Source organism: Oncorhynchus nerka, linkage group LG20 (genome assembly GCF_034236695.1).
Source record: "Oncorhynchus nerka isolate Pitt River linkage group LG20, Oner_Uvic_2.0, whole genome shotgun sequence".
NCBI classification, from domain to species: Eukaryota; Metazoa; Chordata; class Actinopteri; order Salmoniformes; family Salmonidae; genus Oncorhynchus; species Oncorhynchus nerka.
In genome coordinates, this window is record NC_088415.1 from 55,145,780 (window position 1) to 55,165,834 (window position 20,055).

At 42.6% G+C, this 20,055-nt stretch overlaps 1 protein-coding gene across 1 annotated transcript in view; it reads left to right on the forward strand.

Annotated features, from left to right (window-relative positions):
* The window catches only part of prkci (protein kinase C, iota), a 55,687-nt gene that overhangs the window by 15,394 nt on the left and 20,238 nt on the right, over positions 1-20,055 (forward strand). Inside the window, exons 2-5 of the mRNA XM_029623152.2 lie at positions 2,853-2,974; positions 8,007-8,096; positions 8,736-8,786; positions 8,913-8,998. Of these exons, the coding sequence (XP_029479012.1) occupies positions 2,853-2,974; positions 8,007-8,096; positions 8,736-8,786; positions 8,913-8,998 (349 nt within the window). The remainder of the gene's footprint in view (positions 1-2,852; positions 2,975-8,006; positions 8,097-8,735; positions 8,787-8,912; positions 8,999-20,055) is intronic.

Below are 20,055 nucleotides of genomic sequence, written 5' to 3' on the forward strand. Positions count from 1 at the left end.
GACATTTCTACAACACCACAACCTCTCTCAAACATTGTGGTGGTGTTGGGGGACATACAGGGCATATCCAAGTGTTTTCTTCATATTTTTATGCGCATAGATATCGTCACTCGGTGGACATTCGATGTTGCCATTGTCATACGTCATCAGATACCATTGGCGATAGGCTAGATTTGTTCCTACCAACCTACGGTTTTATTTCATAGCCCCATGTAGCTATAGCTCAAACACCGATCAAATGGAAGCTTACCTTGTAAGATGTTTTCTGTTTGGTGAAAATGTTGTGTAAACATTTTGGCTCTGGGGCTGGTGATCAATAATTGTCACAGGCAGACAAATAAGATATCCTCATGATCTGTGGACTGACGGCTTTTGGTGTGAATCAACGTATTCTTTGTTCATTTTGTTTATGCTTCACAACGCTAACCGGAATGTAGGTAGCAGACATCTTGAAACGAGGTCATCGGCTCGGCCTGCCCTTATACATTTGTTTGCCCATATATATTAGTAAGTCACACCAAATATTGTAAGGCACAGATCAATAGCCAAGACACTCAGCTTTCTGCAGACACCCTGCTTTTGCAGATAGGAGCTACCGTTCTTATACCAGACTGAATTGAATACAATTGGGTCTCCAAATATGGGGACTTTACATTTAAGAGGTTTTAAGATTATGGTAATTAATATTAACAGAACATGCAGGTCGAGGATGCAACAATGAATTCTCATGTGCACTTTGAAGATTTTTGAATAACTGTCCGCATTTACTTTTCCTCAGCCATCAAGATGAGTAACAAACAGCATAATCACTAGCCTACGTCAATCTACTATCCTCCTTAGTAAAAAAGTTTACCTATTCTATTGGTCAGCTTGTTGAGAAATTGCCTATTCCAAACAGAATCTGAGAGTTGTGGGATGATAGATCCCAAATTCATACAACCAGTAGGCTACATAAAAAGTGCGCTAAATAAGATCCATAACGTACAATGGGGTAAATAAGTATTTAGTCAGCCACCAATTGTGCAAGTTCTCCCACTTAAAAATATGAGAGGCCTGTAATTTTCATCATAGGTACACTTCAACTATGACAGACAAAATGAGAGAAAAAATCCAGAAAATCACATTGTAGGATTTTTAATGAATTTATTTGCAAATTATGGTGGAAAATAAGTATTTGGTCAATAACAAAAGTTTATCTCAATACTTTGTTATATACCCTTTGTTGGCAATGACAGAGGTCAAACGTTTTCTGTAAGTCTTCAAGGTTTTCACACACTGTTGCTGGTATTTTGGCCCATTCCTCCATGCAGATCTCCTCTAGAGCAGTGATGTTTTGGGGCTGTTGCTGGGCAACACGGACTTTCAACTCCCTCCAAAGATTTTCTATGGGGTTGAGATCTGGAGACTGGCTAGGCCACTCCAGGACCTTGAAATGCTTCTTACGAAGCCACTCCTTCATTGCCCGGGCAGTGTGTTTGGGATCATTGTCATGCTGAAAGACCCAGCCACGTTTCATCTTCAATGCCCTTGCTGATGGAAGGAGGTTTTCACTCAAAATCTCACGATACATGGCCCCATTCATTCTTTCCTTTACGCGGATCAGTCGTCCTGGTCCCTTTGCAGAAAAACAGCCCCAAAGCATGATGTTTCCACCTCCATGCTTCACAGTAGGTATGGTGTTCTTTGGATGCAACTCAGCATTCTTTGTCCTCCAAACACGACGAGTTGAGTTTTTACCAAAAAGTTATATTTTGGTTTCATCTGACCATATGACATTCTCCCAATCTTCTTGTGGATCATCCAAATGCTCTCTAGCAAACTTCAGATGGGCCTGGACATGTACTGGCTTAAGCAGGGGGACACATCTGGCACTGCAGGATTTGAGTCCCTGGCGGCGTAGTTTGTTACTGATGGTAGGCTTTGTTACTTTGGTCCCAGCTCTCTGCAGGTCATTCACTACGTCCCCCCGTGTGGTTCTGGGATTTTTGCTCTACGTTCTTGTGATCATTTTGACCCCACGGGGTGAGATCTTGCGTGGAGCCCCAGATCGAGGGAGATTATCAGTGGTCTTGTATGTCTTCCATTTTCTAATAATTGCTCCCACAGTTGATTTCTTCAAACCAAGCTGCTTACCTATTGCAGGTTCAGTCTTCCCAGCCTGGTGCAGGTCTACAATTTTGTTTCTGGTGTCCTTTGACAGCTCTTTGGTCTTGGCCATAGTGAAGTTTGTAGTGTGACTGTTTGAGGTTGTGGACAGGTGTCTTTTATACTGATAACAAGTTCAACCAGGTGCCATTAATACAGGTAACGAGTGGAGGACAGAGGAGCCTCTTAAAGAAGAAGTTACAGGTCTGTGAGAGCCAGAAATCTTGCTTGTTTGTAGGTGACCAAATACTTATTTTCCACCATAATTTGCAAATAAATTAATAAAAAATCCTACAATGTGATTTTCTGGATATTTTTTCTCATTTTGTCTGTCATAGTTGAAGTATACCTATGATGAAAATGACAGGCCTCTCTCATCTTTTTAAGTGGGAGAACTTGCACAATTGCCCTTTTTGCCTTGTGTCTTAGATTGTTCACAGCCTTGTGGAAGTGACCTGTGGTGTTGATGTTTAGGCGGAGGTAGGTATAATTATTTGTGTTCTCTAGGAGAACGGTGTCTAGATAGCATTTGTATTTGTTGTCCTGGCAACTGGACCTTTGTTGGAACACCTTTATTTTTGTCTTACTGAAATTCACTGTCAGGGTCCAAGTCTGACAGAATAAAAATGATGTAAATAAGTCTATGTATGTGTACTTAATGTATTGTCCCTGACTGTCCCCCCCTCTCTCCTTTGGTCTTCTCCCAGGGACATTATGATCACACACTTTGAGCCATCCATCTCCTACGAGGGTCTGTACGGGGAGGTCAAAGACATGTGCTCCATGGACAACGACCAGCTCTTCACCATGAAGTGGATCGACGAAGAAGGTTTTATTTTTTTTTCTTATCCTCCATCCATCTAGCCATCTAACACCCATCTATCCATCTAAGCTAATTTCCTGGGATTATATGCATTTTGCCATGGCTAAATCTGTTATTTTGTTCAAACATAACAAATACTGCTAAATTCATTGTTTTTGTTATTTTCAATTCTCCCTGACGGTCTAGCTTTTATTTTGGTGATTATTAGTTCTCAAAGATTTAATTATAAAAAATTATACCACAGCATTGTTGAATTCTTGTTTCTGATTTTCTAGAAGGCAATCTAGAATGGACGTTAAAACCAGATAACGGGACAGTTGGAAAAGATATTGGAACACATGACGTAATATGTGCCTACACATGCAGACCGTACTTGCTATACAGTTACAGAAAGCTAAACCAACAACTACACAAACTGAAATTGGATGCATTGTGGATGCAATGTAAACACAGGTCCAAAGAGGAAGAAACATACAATATAAAAATATTTAGCGCAACAAATCTCCTTCGCATTGTTGATCAGGCTGTTGATTGTGGCCTGTGGAATGTTATCCCACTCCTCTTCAATGGCTGTGCGACGTTGCTGGATATTAGCGGGAACTGGAGCATCCAGAGCATCCCAAACAGTGGACACTCGTCAGAGGAGTAAGGGGAGGACCATCCTTCTCAGTGAATTTCATAAAAACCATTTTAAAAAGTGGAACATTAAAGTTATCCTTTTTAGATTAAACTATACTAAATATATTCACATCAAATAACACTGTTTTGCAATAAAGGTCTACAGTACCGTCTGTAGCACTATGTTCTGTAACATCATGGTGTAGCCGGAGGACAGCTTCCTTCTTTCCTCTGGGTACATTGACTTCAATGCAAAACCTAGGAGACTCAATTGTTCTCACCCCCTTCCAACTTCCGGAGGATGTCCTCAAACCTATCAGAGCTCCTGCTCTTGCAGCATGAACTGACATGTTGTCCACCCAATCAAAGGATCAGAGAATGATTATTGTACTGAAAGCATATGCTACAGCTAGCTAACACTGCAGTGCATAGAATTTTTTTTGTCTGGTCACAGACAGCTGATGTGTTGAGCACTGAAGTGCACAAGTTAAGGGAAAAGGTGGGAGGAGAGCGCATAGATGCGAGAAGGGATAAAATATACAACAAGCTGTTTGTATATGACTGCTATTAAAGTGAACTGGTTGCGTGTGATAGGGTGTATTCAATCTTGCAGATTCTGTTAACTTTTCTTAAGGTGTGAATTTACTAAACAGAACAAACCGGGGATAAACTGAATTTGTCCAATAGAAACTCGTTTGCAACTGTTGGATTACACCTTAGATCAGCTGGAGGCGTGAATGTGTCACTGCCTGTCACCTTGATTACTCCATTTTCTCTCTACCTGTGCACCTACTATACCTACAGTTGAAGTCGGAAGTTTACATACACCTTAGCCAAATACATTTAAACTCAGTTTTTCACAATTCCTGACAATTCCTGGTCAGTTAGGATCACCACTTTATTTTAAAAATGTGAAATGTCAGAATAATAGTAGTGATTTATTTCAGTTTTTATTTCTTTCATCACATTCCCAGTGGGTCAGATGTTTACATACACTCAATTAGTATTTGGTAGCATTGCCTTTAAATTCTTTAACTTGGGTTAAACATTTTGGGTAGCCTTCCACAAGCTTTCCACAATAAGTTGGGTGAATTTTGGCCCATTCCTCCTGACAGAGATGGTGTAACGGAGTCAGGTTTGTAGGCCTCCTTGCTCGCACACGCTGTTTTAGTTCTGCCCACACATTTTCTAGATCAGGGCTTTGTGGTGGCCTCTCCAATACCCTGACTTTGTTGTCCTTAAGCCATTTTGCCACAACTTTGGAAGTATGCTTGGGGTCATTGTCCATTTGGAAGACCCTATTTGCGACCAAGCTTTTACTCCCTGACTGATGTCTTGAGATATTGCTTCAAATTATCCACATAATTTCCCTTCCTCGTGGTGCCATCTATTTTGTGAAGTGCACCAGTCCCTCATGCAGCTAAGCACCCCCACAACATGATGCTGCCACCCCTGTGCTTCACGGTTGGGATGATATTCTTCGGTTTGCAAGCCTCCCCCTTTTCCTCCAAAAATAACAATGGTCATTATGGCCAAACAGTTCAATTTTTGTTTCATCAGACCAGATGACATTTCTCTAAAAAGTACGATCTTTGTCCCCATGTGCAGTTGCAAACCGTAGTCTGGCTTTTTTATGGCGGTTTTGGAGCAGTGGCTTCTTCCTTGCTCAGCGGCCTTTCAGGTTATGTCAATATAGGACTTGTTTTACTGTGGATATAGATACTTTTGTACCGGTTTCCTCCAGCATCTTCACAAGGTCCTTTGCGGTTGTTCTGGGATTGATTTGCACTTTTCGCACCATAGTAAGTTCATCTCTAGGAGACCGAACGCATCTCCTTCCTGAGCGGTATGACAGCTGCGTGGTCCCATGGTGTTTTTACTTGCGTACTATTGTTTGTACAGATGAACGTGGTACCTTCAGGCATTTGGAAATTGGATGAACCAGACTTGTGGAGGTCTAAAAAAAAAAATCTGATGTCTTGGCTGATTTCTTTTGATTTTCCCATGATGTCAAGCAAAGAAGCACTGAGTTTGAAAGTAGTCTTTGAAATACATCCACAGGTACACCTCCAATTGACTCAAATGATGTCAATTAGCCTATCAGAAGCTTCTGAAGCCATGATACTTTCTGTAATTTTCCAAGCTGTTTAAAGGCACAGTCAACTTAGTGTATGTAAACTTCTGACCCACTGGAATTGTGATACAGTGAAATAATCTGTCTGTAAACAATTGTTGGAAGAATTACTTGTGTATACCCCCCTACCTTGTCACAACACAACTGATTGGCTCAATCGCATTAAGAAGAAAATGTATTCCACAAATCAACTTTTAACAAGGTACACCTGTTAATTGAAATGCATTCCAGGTGACTACCTCATGAAGCTGGTTTAGAGAATACCAAGACTGACAAGCTGTCATCAAGGCAAAGGGTGGCTACTTAAAGAATCTAAAATATGAAATATAGTTTGATTTAATGCTTTTTTTGTTTACTACATGATTCTATGTGTTATTTTATAGTTTTGATGTATTCACTATCAATCTACAATATAGAAAATTGTACAAGCAAAAACCCTGGAATGAGTAGGTGTCAACTTTTAACTGGTACACTGTATACTGTATGTACATTATTTTTTTAAATGGAACTAGGCCAGTCAGTTAAGATCAAATTCTTATTTACAATGATGGGCCAATTGTGTGCTGCCCTATGATTCTCCCAATCACAGCCGGTTGTGATACAGCCATGATTGGAATCGAACCAGGATCTGTAGTGATGCCTCTAGCACTAAGATGAAGTGCCTTAGACCGCTGCGCCACTCGGGAGCCCAAAATTCAGACCCCTTGACCTTTTCCACATTATGTAACGTTACACCCTTATTCTAAATTGGATTAAATAATGACAAAGCGAAAACATGTTTAGAAATGTTTGCTTATTAACATAAGCGTTCCGAACCTGTGCTTGATTGAAGTCCACCTGTGGTAAATTCAATTGATTGGATATGATTTGGAAAGGTACACACCTGTCTGTCAACTGTGGGACCTTTTTATATAGACATGTCAGAGCAAAAACCAAGCCATGAGGTCGAGGGTATTGTCCATAGAGCTCCGAGACAGGATTGTGTCGAGGCACAGATCTGGGAAAGGGTACCAAAACATTTCTTTCAGCATTGAAGGTCCCCATGAACAGTGGCCTCCATTATTCTTAAATGGAAGAAGTTTGGAACCACCAAGACACTTCCTATAGCTGGCTGCCTGGCCAAACTGAGTAATCAGGGGAGTAGGGCCTTGGTCAGGGAGGTGACCAAGAACCTGATGGTCATTCTGAGTTCTTCTGTGGAGATTGGAGAACCTTGCTGAAGGACAACCATCTCTGCAGCTCTCCACCAATCAAGGCCTTTATGGTAGAGTGGCCAGATAGTAGTAAAATGCACATGACAGCCAACTTGAAGTTTTCCAAAAGGCACCTAAAGGCTCAAACCATGAGAAACGAGATTCTCTGATCTTAAGAAACCAAGATTTAACTTCTTGACCTGAATGCCAAGCGTTACGTCTGAAGGAAACCTGGCACCATCCCTGCGGTGACGCATGGTGGTGGCAGCATCATGCTGTGTGGATGTTTTACAGCATCAGGGACTGGGAGATTGGTCAGGATTGAAGGAAAGATAAACGAAGCAAAGTACAGAGTGATCCTTGATGAAAACCTGCTTCAGAGCACTCAGGACTTCAGACTGGGGCGAACAGACATCTTCCAACAGGACAACAACCCTAAGCACACAACCAAGACAACGCAGGAGTGGCTTCGGGACAATTGTCTGAATGTCCCTGAGGGGCCCAGCCAGAGACCGGACTTGAACCCGATCGAACATCTCTGGAGAGACTTGAAAATAGCTATGCATTATGATATGCGAGAAAACAGTGCTAACTGTGCTAGGCTTTGTACCCCCTCACTATCTTTCCAGATAGTCATGCATAGCTACTGTATCTAGCTAGCTGGCCCTGCCTCGGTATCGGGCTGGTCGTAAACGCTTGTGTGTGTCACAGCACAGTTGATGACGTCAGGTTCTTGGACTCAGTGACAGGTCAGGCTGCCCTAACTAATTAATGTATCACCACTCACCAGCCTGCCATACTTCAATAGCCTCGTCACAGTCTCTGAAAAACACACTGTAACTGTTCATAATGAACTCAGCCAAGACTGAGCCGCTGCCTTAACAGAAGTCACACACACACACACATCCACATACACTCCCTCATAGGCGCCTTCTCTAAACTGGGAACAGCTAAATGGATCAGCTAAGAGATCTTGAGGAACGTGGTGGTGCTGAAGGATTACTGAACTCCACTATATGGGGAATTGTGTGTCAAATGTGAGATGCAGTTGCTGTACTGACCGGTTGTGTTGCTGTGTCCACGGTCTTCCCAGGTGACCCGTGTACAGTATCGTCTCAGCTGGAGATGGAGGAAGCCCTGAGGCTCTATGAACTCAATAAAGACTCTGAACTCATCATCCATGGTAACATGACCTTTAGTTCTATTCAATAAACATTTATTTATACCCAAGGGGAAATCATTCCTTGACTGACAGTGCAGTGACAATGCAGACAACATAATACATACATTGGCTTTGCATTCAATTCAATAAGTTAAGTTTATCCTCAGTGCAGATACACATTAACCAACAGACAACTTGACAACATTCACCTTCCATTACATTCAATTCAATGTATTAATTGAATAAATAAGAATGTTGGCTGCTGGGCTGACATTGCATACAAGAATACAAGCAGACAACATAATGTATACATAACAAACATGAATCTTTCTGTCTGCTACACTGATCCTATCCATCTGCTAGCGAGGCAAACATCAGGTAGCCTCTCAATAACCAGGAACTAGTCATGGGTTTACTGAGTAGCCTGTTCATGAGCGCGATTTGTTTGTCCTTAATCAACACCGGATAGAGAGGAGGGTGACCGGTTAAGAGCAAGGTGAAGGTCACAGTAGAGGAAGTGAGGGAGATGAGTTGGGGGATAGGGGGAAGGTCTGCTAGTTAATGATGGAGCATCCACCACTCACCTCTGGCACACATACTTGTGTGATGTAGGGTCTGCAATGTTGTAGGCCTAAAGCTGTTATTTCCCTCTCCTCTCAGTGTTTCCTTGTGTCCCAGAGAAGCCTGGCATGCCCTGTCCAGGAGAGGACAGTAAGTCTACAACTACTTGTCCTTTTTTCTCTTATATCCATATCACTGTTTTCTGAAGATGGGGAGTTTCTCTCTGACACACACACACATACTTTATCCTGTAACCCTTGTTTCTTGCTCCTCCAGAGTCTATATATCGTCGTGGGGCGAGACGCTGGAGGAAGCTCTACTATGCCAGTGGCCATGCCTTCCAGGCGAAACGCTTCAACAGGGTGAGCTACCTTTCTGTCCATCTCTTTCTCTATGTTCCACTCTTCGTTCCTCTTTGTCTCGATCTCCCCCTCTCTCTCTCTCTCTCTATATATATATATATATATATATATATATATATATATATATACATACATTGTGGTTCTTCCTTTAAAAGTTGCATCATACCGCTACTCCACAGCTTGCGGAATGGTTTGGCATGGAGTGCATAACGTCATAGTATTTTTGTCAGCCATTGTTGCCATTTATGCTAGTTTGACCACCAGAGGGCATCTTTGAGATGCTAAGTTATTGAAATGACATGGAGCTGTAGGCCTAAGTGTCCTGTTTCCTGTAGCTGTTTTAGCTTAACTTACTTATTGGCATCAAGGCCTACATCATTGATTGATATACTGTATAATCATTCATTCCTTTGTGTGATCATTACACAGGATGCAAGTCATCCATGTCTTTAAATACAGCCAAGCATTTTAGTTATAACACAAAATAACAAAGGGAGCCTTGAATAATTAAACAATGAGTAAACTGCAACATGTCGACTAGAGCGACCATAGGTACCTAACCATAGGTTATGAGAGTTCAATTCCTTCGACCTCATGGCTTGGTTTTTGCTCTGACATGCACCGTCAACTGTGGGACCTCATATAGACAGGTGTGTGCCTTCCCAAATCATCGCGAATCAATTGAATTTACCCCAGGGTCTGATTACTTAGGTAAATAAGGTATTTCAGGTTTTTAAATTTTATACATTTACATTTAAGTCATTTAGCAGATGCTCTTATCCAGAGCGACTTACAAATTGGTGCATTCACCTTATGACATCCAGTGGAACAGTAGTGCATCTAAATCTTTTAAAGGGGGGGGGGGGGGGGATTACTTTATCCTATCCTAGGTATTCCTTAAAGAGGTGTGGTTTCAGGTGTCTCCGGAAGGTGGTGATTGACTCCGCTGTCCTGGCGTCGTGAGGGAGTTTGTTCCACCATTGGGGGGCCAGAGCAGCGAACAGTTTTGACTGGGCTGAGCGGGAACTGTACTTCCTCAGTGGTAGGGAGGCGAGCAGGCCAGAGGTGGATGAACGCAGTGCCCTTGTTTGGGTGTAGGGCCTGATCAGAGCCTGGAGGTACTGAGGTGCCGTTATACATTTGCAGAAATTTCTAAACCTATATTCTATTTGTCATTATGGGGTATTGTGTGTAGATTGAGAAATAATTTAATCAAAAACATTTTTTATTATTATTTGATTTGAAAAAAATTAAACCTTTGTTTAACTAGGCAAGTCAGTTGAATTTCTTATTTACAATGACGGCCTAGCCCGGCCCAGATTTTTAAATATTTTTTTTACCTTCATTTAACCAGGCAAGTCAGTTAAGAACACATTCTTATTTTCAATGACGGCCTGGGAACAGTGGGTTAACTGCCTGTTCAGGGGCAGAACGACAGATTTGTACCTTGTCAGCTCGGGGGTTTGAACTCGCAACCTTCCGGTTACTAGTCACACTACCCTGCCGACATGGTCAGTACATCCGGAAAATGTCAAGAACTTTGAATGTTTCTTCAACTACAGTCGCAAAAACCATCAAGCGCTATGATGAAACTGGCTCTGAGGACCGCCACAGGAAAGGAAGACCTAGAATTAAAAAAATATATATATTTTTTATTTAACCAGGTAAAACCCATTGAGGTTGTTAACCTATTTTGCGAGGGTGACTTGGTAAGAAGGCAAAACACGGAAAATTGCAGTGTGTCCATAAAACATTACAGAAAAATACAGAATACACACAAAAGACAGTGTCACAAGTTAGATACAATTGAAAATTAGAAACAACTGCAGTTTTCACAAACAGTGTGGTCTTAAAAACAGGCAAAGACACTAACTCCCCTAACTTTAAAATCTTCTGAAGCATGTTCCAGGGTGAAGGGACGTTATGGGAAAAATATTGTTTCCCCATCTCAGTTCTAGCCTTAGGAACGGTACGAAGACTGTATTGAGTGACTGATCTGGTCAGTAAAGAACAGAGATACAAAGGGAGTTGTCCCATCAATGCTTTGTACACAAGTGTACCAGTGCTTTAGCCTCCTGGTGGAGAGAGAAGTCCATTGCACCATGGCATGCAAATCACAGTGATGGGTCAGTGATCTAGCGTTTGTAATCAATCTTAAAGCAACATGATCCACTGTGTCCTGAGTTTAAGGTACTTGCTGAGGCCTGCATATAGACAATATCACTATAATCCAGCACTGATTTATAAAAAAAATTGCTTTGAACTATCTTTTTTAATCGTTTAAAAATCAACGTCTCATCTAATCAAATCCTAAGATACTTATAGGAGGTGACCCTATCAATTTGCTGCCCTGTTATAGTTAAAATCTTCAATTGACTCATCTGTTAACTTTCAGGGAAGAGAACCATAAACTTTGTTTTCCTTTTTCATTAAGCACAAGTTTCAATTGGAAAAGCTGCCTTTGAATAACATCAAAGGCTAACTGTAAGTCCTGAAAAGGCTCAATATTAGACATGCTAGAATTAATGTGTCATCAGCATACAAATGGAGGTTTGCAGAGTCAACAGTCTTCCCTATATCATTTATATACAGTTTAAAAAGGATCAGACTTAAAATTGAGCCCTGGGGAACTCCTTTTGTAAGCCTTAACTCAGATGTCATACCCTTCTGTGCTACACACTATGTTCTGTCAGAAAGGTAGTTTTGGAACCAATCCTATGCATCAACACTTAAACCAACCTTTTTTAGTCTATACAACAGCAGGGCATGGTCAACAGTGTCGAAGGCCTTCGATACGTCAATAAAAAGGGAGAAACCGTGATTTCTCTTGTCCTGCGCATCTAGAATGTCACCCACAACCTTACTTTCAGCAGTACTTGTACTATGCTTGGCTCTAAAGCCTGACTGGAATTGAGATATAACTGAGTTATTATAAGGAAAGTCTTTCAACTGAGTTCACCAGGTTTTCCAAAACTTTTGCCAGTGCAGACAGTTTAGATATGGGACGATAATTATGCAACAGGGACGGATCTCCACCTTTATGTATAGGCTACTTTCCAGACTTTTGGAATGGTATTATTCGCCAATGAAAGATTTTAATACATGAGTGAGAGGGGCAGCAATGATCTCTGCATCAATTTTTGTTTAAATAAGGGTTTAATTCATCCGGGCCAGCTGCTTTCTTAATAGCAATGGATTTGAGTTCCTTTACAACTTCTGAAAGCTCAATCTCGGTCAAATGAAATAAATGACCCGTAGGCCGGCATGTGGCAGTTTCATTCACAGCCTCATTTGAGATGTTTGGAAGGAGTCCATCAAATAAATGCCCGGCTTGAGTAAAATGCTCAATAAACATGTCAAGCAGTTTATTCTTGTCAGTGATATCCATTGAATTTGAGGTCAATTTCAGTGGAAGACCAAAGGAGTTTGAGTTTGCGTTCATGGATTTAGTGGTTTTCCATCATTTCTTCGGGTTACTGAGGTTTGCCTTGGTAGATTCGTAATAGAAGCTAAATTTGCATTTCCGTATTAACAATGCCCACTTATTTCTCAGTGCCCTGAATAACTGCCGTTCAGTCTGGCTTTGGCCCACTGTGTATTTAGTTTATTGATCCAATCAGATAATTTCCCTGTAAAGCAGGGATTGTCTCTACCTCTTCCCCGGTACTCGAGAGGGGCGTGTTTATCACAGATAGTAGAAAACACAATGAGAATGCCTCTTCGATATATGGAATAAGTACAATCCTATCCCAGTTGCATGCAGAAAGTTAATGCAGGAATGCCTGCTCACAGAACTGCGTAAAATCTTGTTTGACTCAGAACCGAGAGGGCACTTTGGGGATTTTGGTGTCTCTAATGTAAGCAACTGCACAATGATCACTTAAACCATTAGCGAAAATCCCAACGGCCGTGTATATATGCAGATTGTTTGTTAGAATAACGTCAATAAGTGTTGACTTAGAGATGTCTTTGGGATTGAGTCTTGTAACCGCATTTATAATTTGAGTGAAATGTCATGTATTACACAGTCCTTTCATGACCTCCGAGGTATATAGGTTCATGCGTTTTTCGTGAGGGCAAATCTGGTCTGTGATATTGCGTTAGAAATGTACAACTTTAGAGTACTTAAGCCTCATACATGGGACTCAACTCTGACAGCATCTATCGGTAGTCTAAACTGTGGCACAAATTGGGGGATTTTTTTTTTACACCTAGCTGAGCTATTAGACTATCCTATTGTATATTAATGGAGGTGTGAATGTTTCAGTCAGTCTCTCTCCTATCGACTAAAGTCCTGCATCAGGCATAAAAAATCAGGTGGTCCCAGAGTTGAGCGAGAACTTTGGTAAATACAACGGCTCAATTACACTGGATATGTGGACTGACAATGTTCGGAAAAAAATAGGATACTTAAGGCCAGCTATTGTGAAAGAATATATGTGGATCTTGTTGATGTCCTCTATCGCCTCGAGGCTTACTGTCCACCTGGTAATTGTGAGGTTCCAAAGGATAAGGAGTCACCTTCAGATGGATGTGTAGTTTCAGAGAGAAACCAGCTGTCAGCGTGGGACCAAACACGGTAGATAAAGAGTCCCCTTCAGATGGATGTGTGGTTTCAGAGAGAAGCCAGCTGTGAGCCTGTGACCAGACATGGTGGATAAAGAGTCACCTTCAGATGGATGTGTGGTTTCAGAGAGAAGCCAGCTGTGAGCCTGGGACAAGGCAGGGGGGATAAACACCCACTTCAGATGGATGTGTGGTTTCAGAGAGAAACCAGCTGTGAGCCTGTGACCAGACACGGTGGATAAAGACTCACCTTCAGATGGATGTGTGGTTTCAGAGAGAAGCCAGCTGTGAGCCTGTGACCAGGCAGGGGGGATAAAGAGTCACCTACAGATGGATGTGTGGTTTCAGAGAGAAACCAGCTGTGAGCCTGGGACCAGACACAGTGGATAAAGAGTCACCTTCAGATGGATGTGTGGTTTCAGAGAGAAGCCAGCTGTGAGCCTGGGACCAGGCAGGGGGGATAAAGAGTCACCTACAGATGGATGTGTGGTTTCAGAGAGAAACCAGCTGTGAGCCTGGGACCAGACACGGTGGATAAAGAGTCACCTTCAGATGGATGTGTGGTTTCAGAGAGGAGCCAGCTGTGAGCCTGGGACCAGGCAGGGGGGATAAAGAGTCACCTACAGATGGATGTGTGGTTTCAGAGAGAAACCAGCTGTGAGCCTGGGAACAGACACGGTGGATAAAGAGTCACCTACAGATGGATGTGTGGTTTCAGAGAGAAACCAGCTGTGAGCCTGGGACCAGGCAGGGGGGATAAAGAGTCACCTACAGATGGATGTGTGGTTTCAGAGAGAAACCAGCTGTGAGCCTGGGACCAGACACGGTGGATAAAGAGTCACCTTCAGATGGATGTGTGGTTTCAGAGAGAAGCCAGCTGTGAGCCTGGGTCCAGGCAGGGGGGATAAAGAGTCACCTACAGATGGATGTGTGGTTTCAGAGAGAAACCAGCTGTGAGCCTGGGACCAGGCAGGGGGGATAAAGAGTCACCTACAGATGGATGTGTGGTTTCAGAGAGAAACCAGCTGTGAGCCTGTGACCAGGCAGGGAGGATAAAGAGTCACCTACAGATGGATGTGTGGTTTCAGAGAGAAACCAGCTGTGAGCCTGTGACCAGACACGGTGGATAAAGACTCACCTTCAGATGGATGTGTGGTTTCAGAGAGAAGCCAGCTGTGAGCCTGTGACCAGGCAGGGGGGATAAAGAGTCACCTACAGATGGATGTGTGGTTTCAGAGAGAAACCAGCTGTGAGCCTGGGACCAGACACGGTGGATAAAGAGTCACCATCAGATGGATGTGTGGTTTCAGAGAGAAACCAGCTGTGAGCCTGTGACCAGACACGGTGGATAAAGAGTCACCTTCAGATGGATGTGTGGTTTCAGAGAGAAGCCAGCTGTGAGCCTGGGACCAGGCAGGGGGGATAAAGAGTCACCTTCAGATGGATGTGTGGTTTCAGAGAGGAGCCAGCTGTGAGCCTGGGACCAGGCAGGGGGGATAAAGAGTCACCTACAGATGGATGTGTGGTTTCAGAGAGAAACCAGCTGTGAGCCTGGGACCAGGCAGGGGGGATAAAGAGTCACCTACAGATGGATGTGGTTTCAGAGAGAAACCAGCTGTGAGCCTGTGACCAGGCAGGGGGGATAAAGAGTCACCTACAGATGGATGTGTGGTTTCAGAGAGAAACCAGCTGTGAGCCTGTGACCAGACACGGTGGATAAAGAGTCACCTTCAGATGGATGTGTGGTTTCAGAGAGAAGCCAGCTGTGAGCCTGGGACCAGGCAGGGGGGATAAAGAGTCACCTTCAGATGGATGTGTGGTTTCAGAGAGGAGCCAGCTGTGAGCCTGGGACCAGGCAGGGGGGATAAAGAGTCACCTACAGATGGATGTGTGGTTTCAGAGAGAAACCAGCTGTGAGCCTGGGACCAGGCAGGGGGGATAAAGAGTCACCTACAGATGGATGTGTGGTTTCAGAGAGAAACCAGCTGTGAGCCTGTGACCAGGCAGGGGGGATAAAGAGTCACCTACAGATGGATGTGTGGTTTCAGAGAGAAACCAGCTGTGAGCCTGGGACCAGGCAGGGGGGATAAAGAGTCACCTACAGATGGATGTGTGGTTTCAGAGAGAAACCAGCTGTGAGCCTGGGACCAGACACAGTGGATAAAGAGTCACCATCAGATGGATGGTGTGGTTTCAGAGAGAAGCTGAGCCTGGGACCAGGCAGAGAGAGAAACCAGCTGTGAGCCTGGGAAGCCAGCTGTGAGCCTGGGACCAGGCAGGGGGGATAAAGAGTCACCTACAGATGGATGTGTGGTTTCAGAGAGAAACCAGCTGTGAGCCTGGGACCAGACACGGTGGATAAAGAGTCACCTTCAGATGGATGTGTGGTTTCAGAGAGAAGCCAGCTGTGAGCCTGGGACCAGGCAGGGGGGATAAAGAGTCACCTACAGATGGATGTGTGGTTTCAGAGAGAAACCAGCTGTGAGCCTGTGACCAGGCAGGGTGGATAAAGAGTCACCTACAGATGGATGTGTGGTTTCAGAGAGAAACCAGCTGTGAGCCTGGGACCAGACACGGTGGATGGCATCCTTTTCCCACACAGCAATTTGAAGAAATCCAGTGATAAATGGACTGTTTTTGAAGTTATTGTTTTAGTATATTTATTTATTGTATAATACTTAAGGCTTTTTAAAGGGATTTGAGTTGTTAGTGTGCCGCATTTCATTGTGATTTAAAATCTATTCTTGATTCATAGCGTTGTTTCTTTTTTAGCCAAATGAATTAATGCAGGAAAAGAGCAATAATAGCCTACTGTCTGGAGTCATAAAAACAATTGGGCAAAATAAATTATTTTGTTGGGTAACGGATTGACTCTCGGAACTCATTAAGAGGCTGTTTCTATCATCAATATAATCATTCATTCAGAAGTTTAAACCCATAGGTTTTAGGCCTGCAGTACATTTAAAATAGATTTACCAGGTACATTTTTCATTAGGTTATAATAATCCATGCCTTCTGGGAATGTTATGATGTCCAAAAGTTATGGGTGGAGTTAGAAATTATTACAATGGAAATTAACTTTTAATCTGTCTGCATATTTCAAGACATGGTATATCAGGGTGCAGTGAGATACCCTATGGGGTATAGATGATACTTTTCTCATTAATCATCTTGAAAAAATTATTCTTAAACTTAAAATAAGCCAATGTCAGCCTTTTAAATGCTTTATTATCCAAATGTTGAAAGTGTGTGTGGGCGACGTAGAGAAACAAAATGGTGCGGTTTGAGGCCATGTGGTGGAGAGTGATGAGGGCGCTAGAGATGGTGTGAGCAGGTGGGTCTGGGCAGGTGTGATGTAAAGAAACTTCCTCTCACTGTCAACTGCTTTTATTTTCAGCAAACTTAACATGTGTAAATATTTGTATGAACATCAATTTCAACAACTGAGACATAAACTGAACAAGTTCCACAGACATGTGACTAATACAAATTGATTAATGTGTCACTGAACGAAGGGGGGGGGTCAAAAGTAACAGCCAGTATCTGGTGTGGCTACAGCTGCATTAACTACTGCAGTGCATCTCCTCCTCATGGACTGCACCAGATTTGCCAGTTCTTGCTGTGAGATGTTACCCCACTCTTCCACCAAGGCACCTGCAAGTTCCCGGACGTTTCTGTGGGGAATGGCCCTAGCCCTCACCCGCCGATCCAACAGGTCCCAGAGGTGCTCAATGGGATTGAGAGCTGGGCTCTTCGCTGGCCATGGCAGGACACTGACATTCCTGTCTTGCAGGAAATCACGCACAGAACGAGCAGTATGGCTGGTGGCATTGCCATGCTGGAGGGTCATGTCAGGATGAGCCTGCAGGAAGGTTACCACATGAGGGAGGAGGTTGTCTTCCCTCTAACGCACAGTGTTGAGATTGCCTGCAATGACAACAAGCTCAGTCCGATGAGGCTGTTACATACCACCCCAGACCATGACGGACCCTCCACCTCCAAATTGATCCCGCTCCAGAGTACAGGCCTCGGTGTAATGCTCATTCCTTCGACGATGAACGCAAATCCGACCATCAGCCCTGGTGAGACAAAACTAGAGGTCGACCGATTAATCGGAATGGCCGATTTCAAGTTTTCATAACAATCGCTGATTTTGCCCCCCCAAAAAAATATATGTATCTTTTTATTTTTACACCTTTTATTTCATCTTTATTTAACTAGGCAAGTCAGTTAAGAACACATTCTTATTTTCAATGACGGCCTAGGAACGGTGGGTTAACGTGTCCCCCCCGCAACAGCCAGTGAAAGTGCAGGGCACCAAGTTCAAAACAACAAAAATCTCATAATTACATTTCCTCAAGCATACAAGTATTTTACACCATTTTAAAGATAAAATTCTCGTTAATCCAGCCCCACAGTGTCTGATTTCAAAAAGGATTTACAGCGAAAGCATCACAAACGATTATGTTAGGTCACCACCAAGCCACAGAAAAACACAGCCATTTTTCCAGCCAAAGAGAGGAGTCACAAAAAGCACAAATAGAGATAAAATTAATCACTAACCTTTGATGATCATCAGCTGACACTCATAGAACTTCATGTTACACAATACATGTATGTTTTGTTTGATAAAGTTCATATTTATATTTAAAAAATCAGAGTTTACATTGGCACGTTACGTTCAGTAGTTCTAAAACATGCAGTGATTGTGCAGAGAGCCTCATCAATTTACAGAAATACTCATAATAAAAATTGATAAAGATACGACTATTATACATGGAACTTTAGATAAACTTCTCCTTAATGCAACCGCTGTGTCATATTTCTTTTAAACTTTATGGAGAAAGCAAACCATGCAATAATCTGAGTACAGCCTTTAGACAACAAAGCAGCCAAATTGGGTCGTCAACATTACTCAGAAATAGCATTTTAAATATTCACTTACCTTTGATTATCTTCATCAGAATGCACTCCCAGGAATCCCAGTTCCACCATAAATGTTTGATTTGTTCGATAATGTCCAGCAGTTATGTCCAAATATCTTCTTTTGTTAGGACGTTTGGAAATCCAAAAGCGTGTTTAAGTCGCACCGAACGTCGGACCGAACGTCGTTCAAAAAGTTCCGTTACAGCCTGTAGAAACATGCCAAACTAAGTATGGAATCAATCTGTAGGATGTTTTTAACATAAAACTTCATTAATGTTCCAACTGGACAATTCCTTTGTCTGTACAAATGAAGTGGAACGTAGCTGCCTTTCACGTGAGTGCGCCAGACCGAGGCTGTGGCACTCTGCCAGACCACTCACTCAAAGAGCCCTTATGAGCCCCTCCTTTAGAGTAGAATCCTCAAACAGGTTCTAAATACTGTTGACATCTAGTGGAAGCCTTGGGAAGTGAAACATAACTAATATCACCCTGTATCTTCAATGGGGGCTGAGTGGTAAAACTACAAACCTCAGATTTCCCACTTCCTGGTTGGATCTTTTCTCAGGTTTTTGCCTTCCATATGAGTTCTGTTATACTTATATACATCATTCAAACAGTTTTAGAAACTTCAGAGTATTTTCTATCCAATAATAATAATAATAATAATATGCATTCGCAAAAAAGGACTGTCGTTGCTCCAACGTGTACCTAACCATAAACACCAATGCCTTTCTTAAAATCAATACACAGAAGTATATATTTTTAAACCTGCATATTTAGCTACAAGAAATCCAGGTTAGCAGGCAATATTAACCAGGTGAAATTGTCACTTCTCTTGCGTTCATTGCACGCAGAGTCAGGGTATATGCAACAGTTTGGGCCGCCTGGCTCATTGCGAACTAATTTACCAGAATTTTCCATAATTATGACATAACATTGAAGGTTGTGCAATGTAACATGAATATTTAGACTGATGGATGCCACCTGTTAGATAAAATACAGAACGGATCCGTATTTCACTGAAAGAATAAACATCTTGTTTTCGAGATGATAGTTTCCGGATTCGACCATATTAATGACCTACGGCTCGCAATTCTGTGTGTTATTATGTTATAATTAAGTCTATGATTTGATAGAGCAGTCTGACTGAGCGATGGTAGGCACCAGCAGGCTCATAAGCATTTATTCAAACAGCACTTTAATGCGTTTTGGCAGCAGCTCTGCTGTTTATGACTTCAAGCCTATCAACTCCTGAGATTAGGCTGGTGTAACGATGTGAAATGGCTAGCTAGTTAGCGGGGTGCGCGCTAATAGCGTTTCAAACGTCACTCGCTCTGAGACTTGGAGTAGTTTTTCCCCTTGCTCTGCATGGGTAACGCTGCTTCGAGGGTGGCTGTTGTCGTTGTGTTCCTGGTTCGAGCCCAGGTAGGAGCGAGGAGAGGTATGGAAGCTGTACTGTTACACTGGCAATACTAAAGTGCCTATAAGAACATCCTATAGTCAAAGGTATATGAAATACAAATGGTATAGAGAGAAATAGTCCTATAATTCCTATAATAACTACA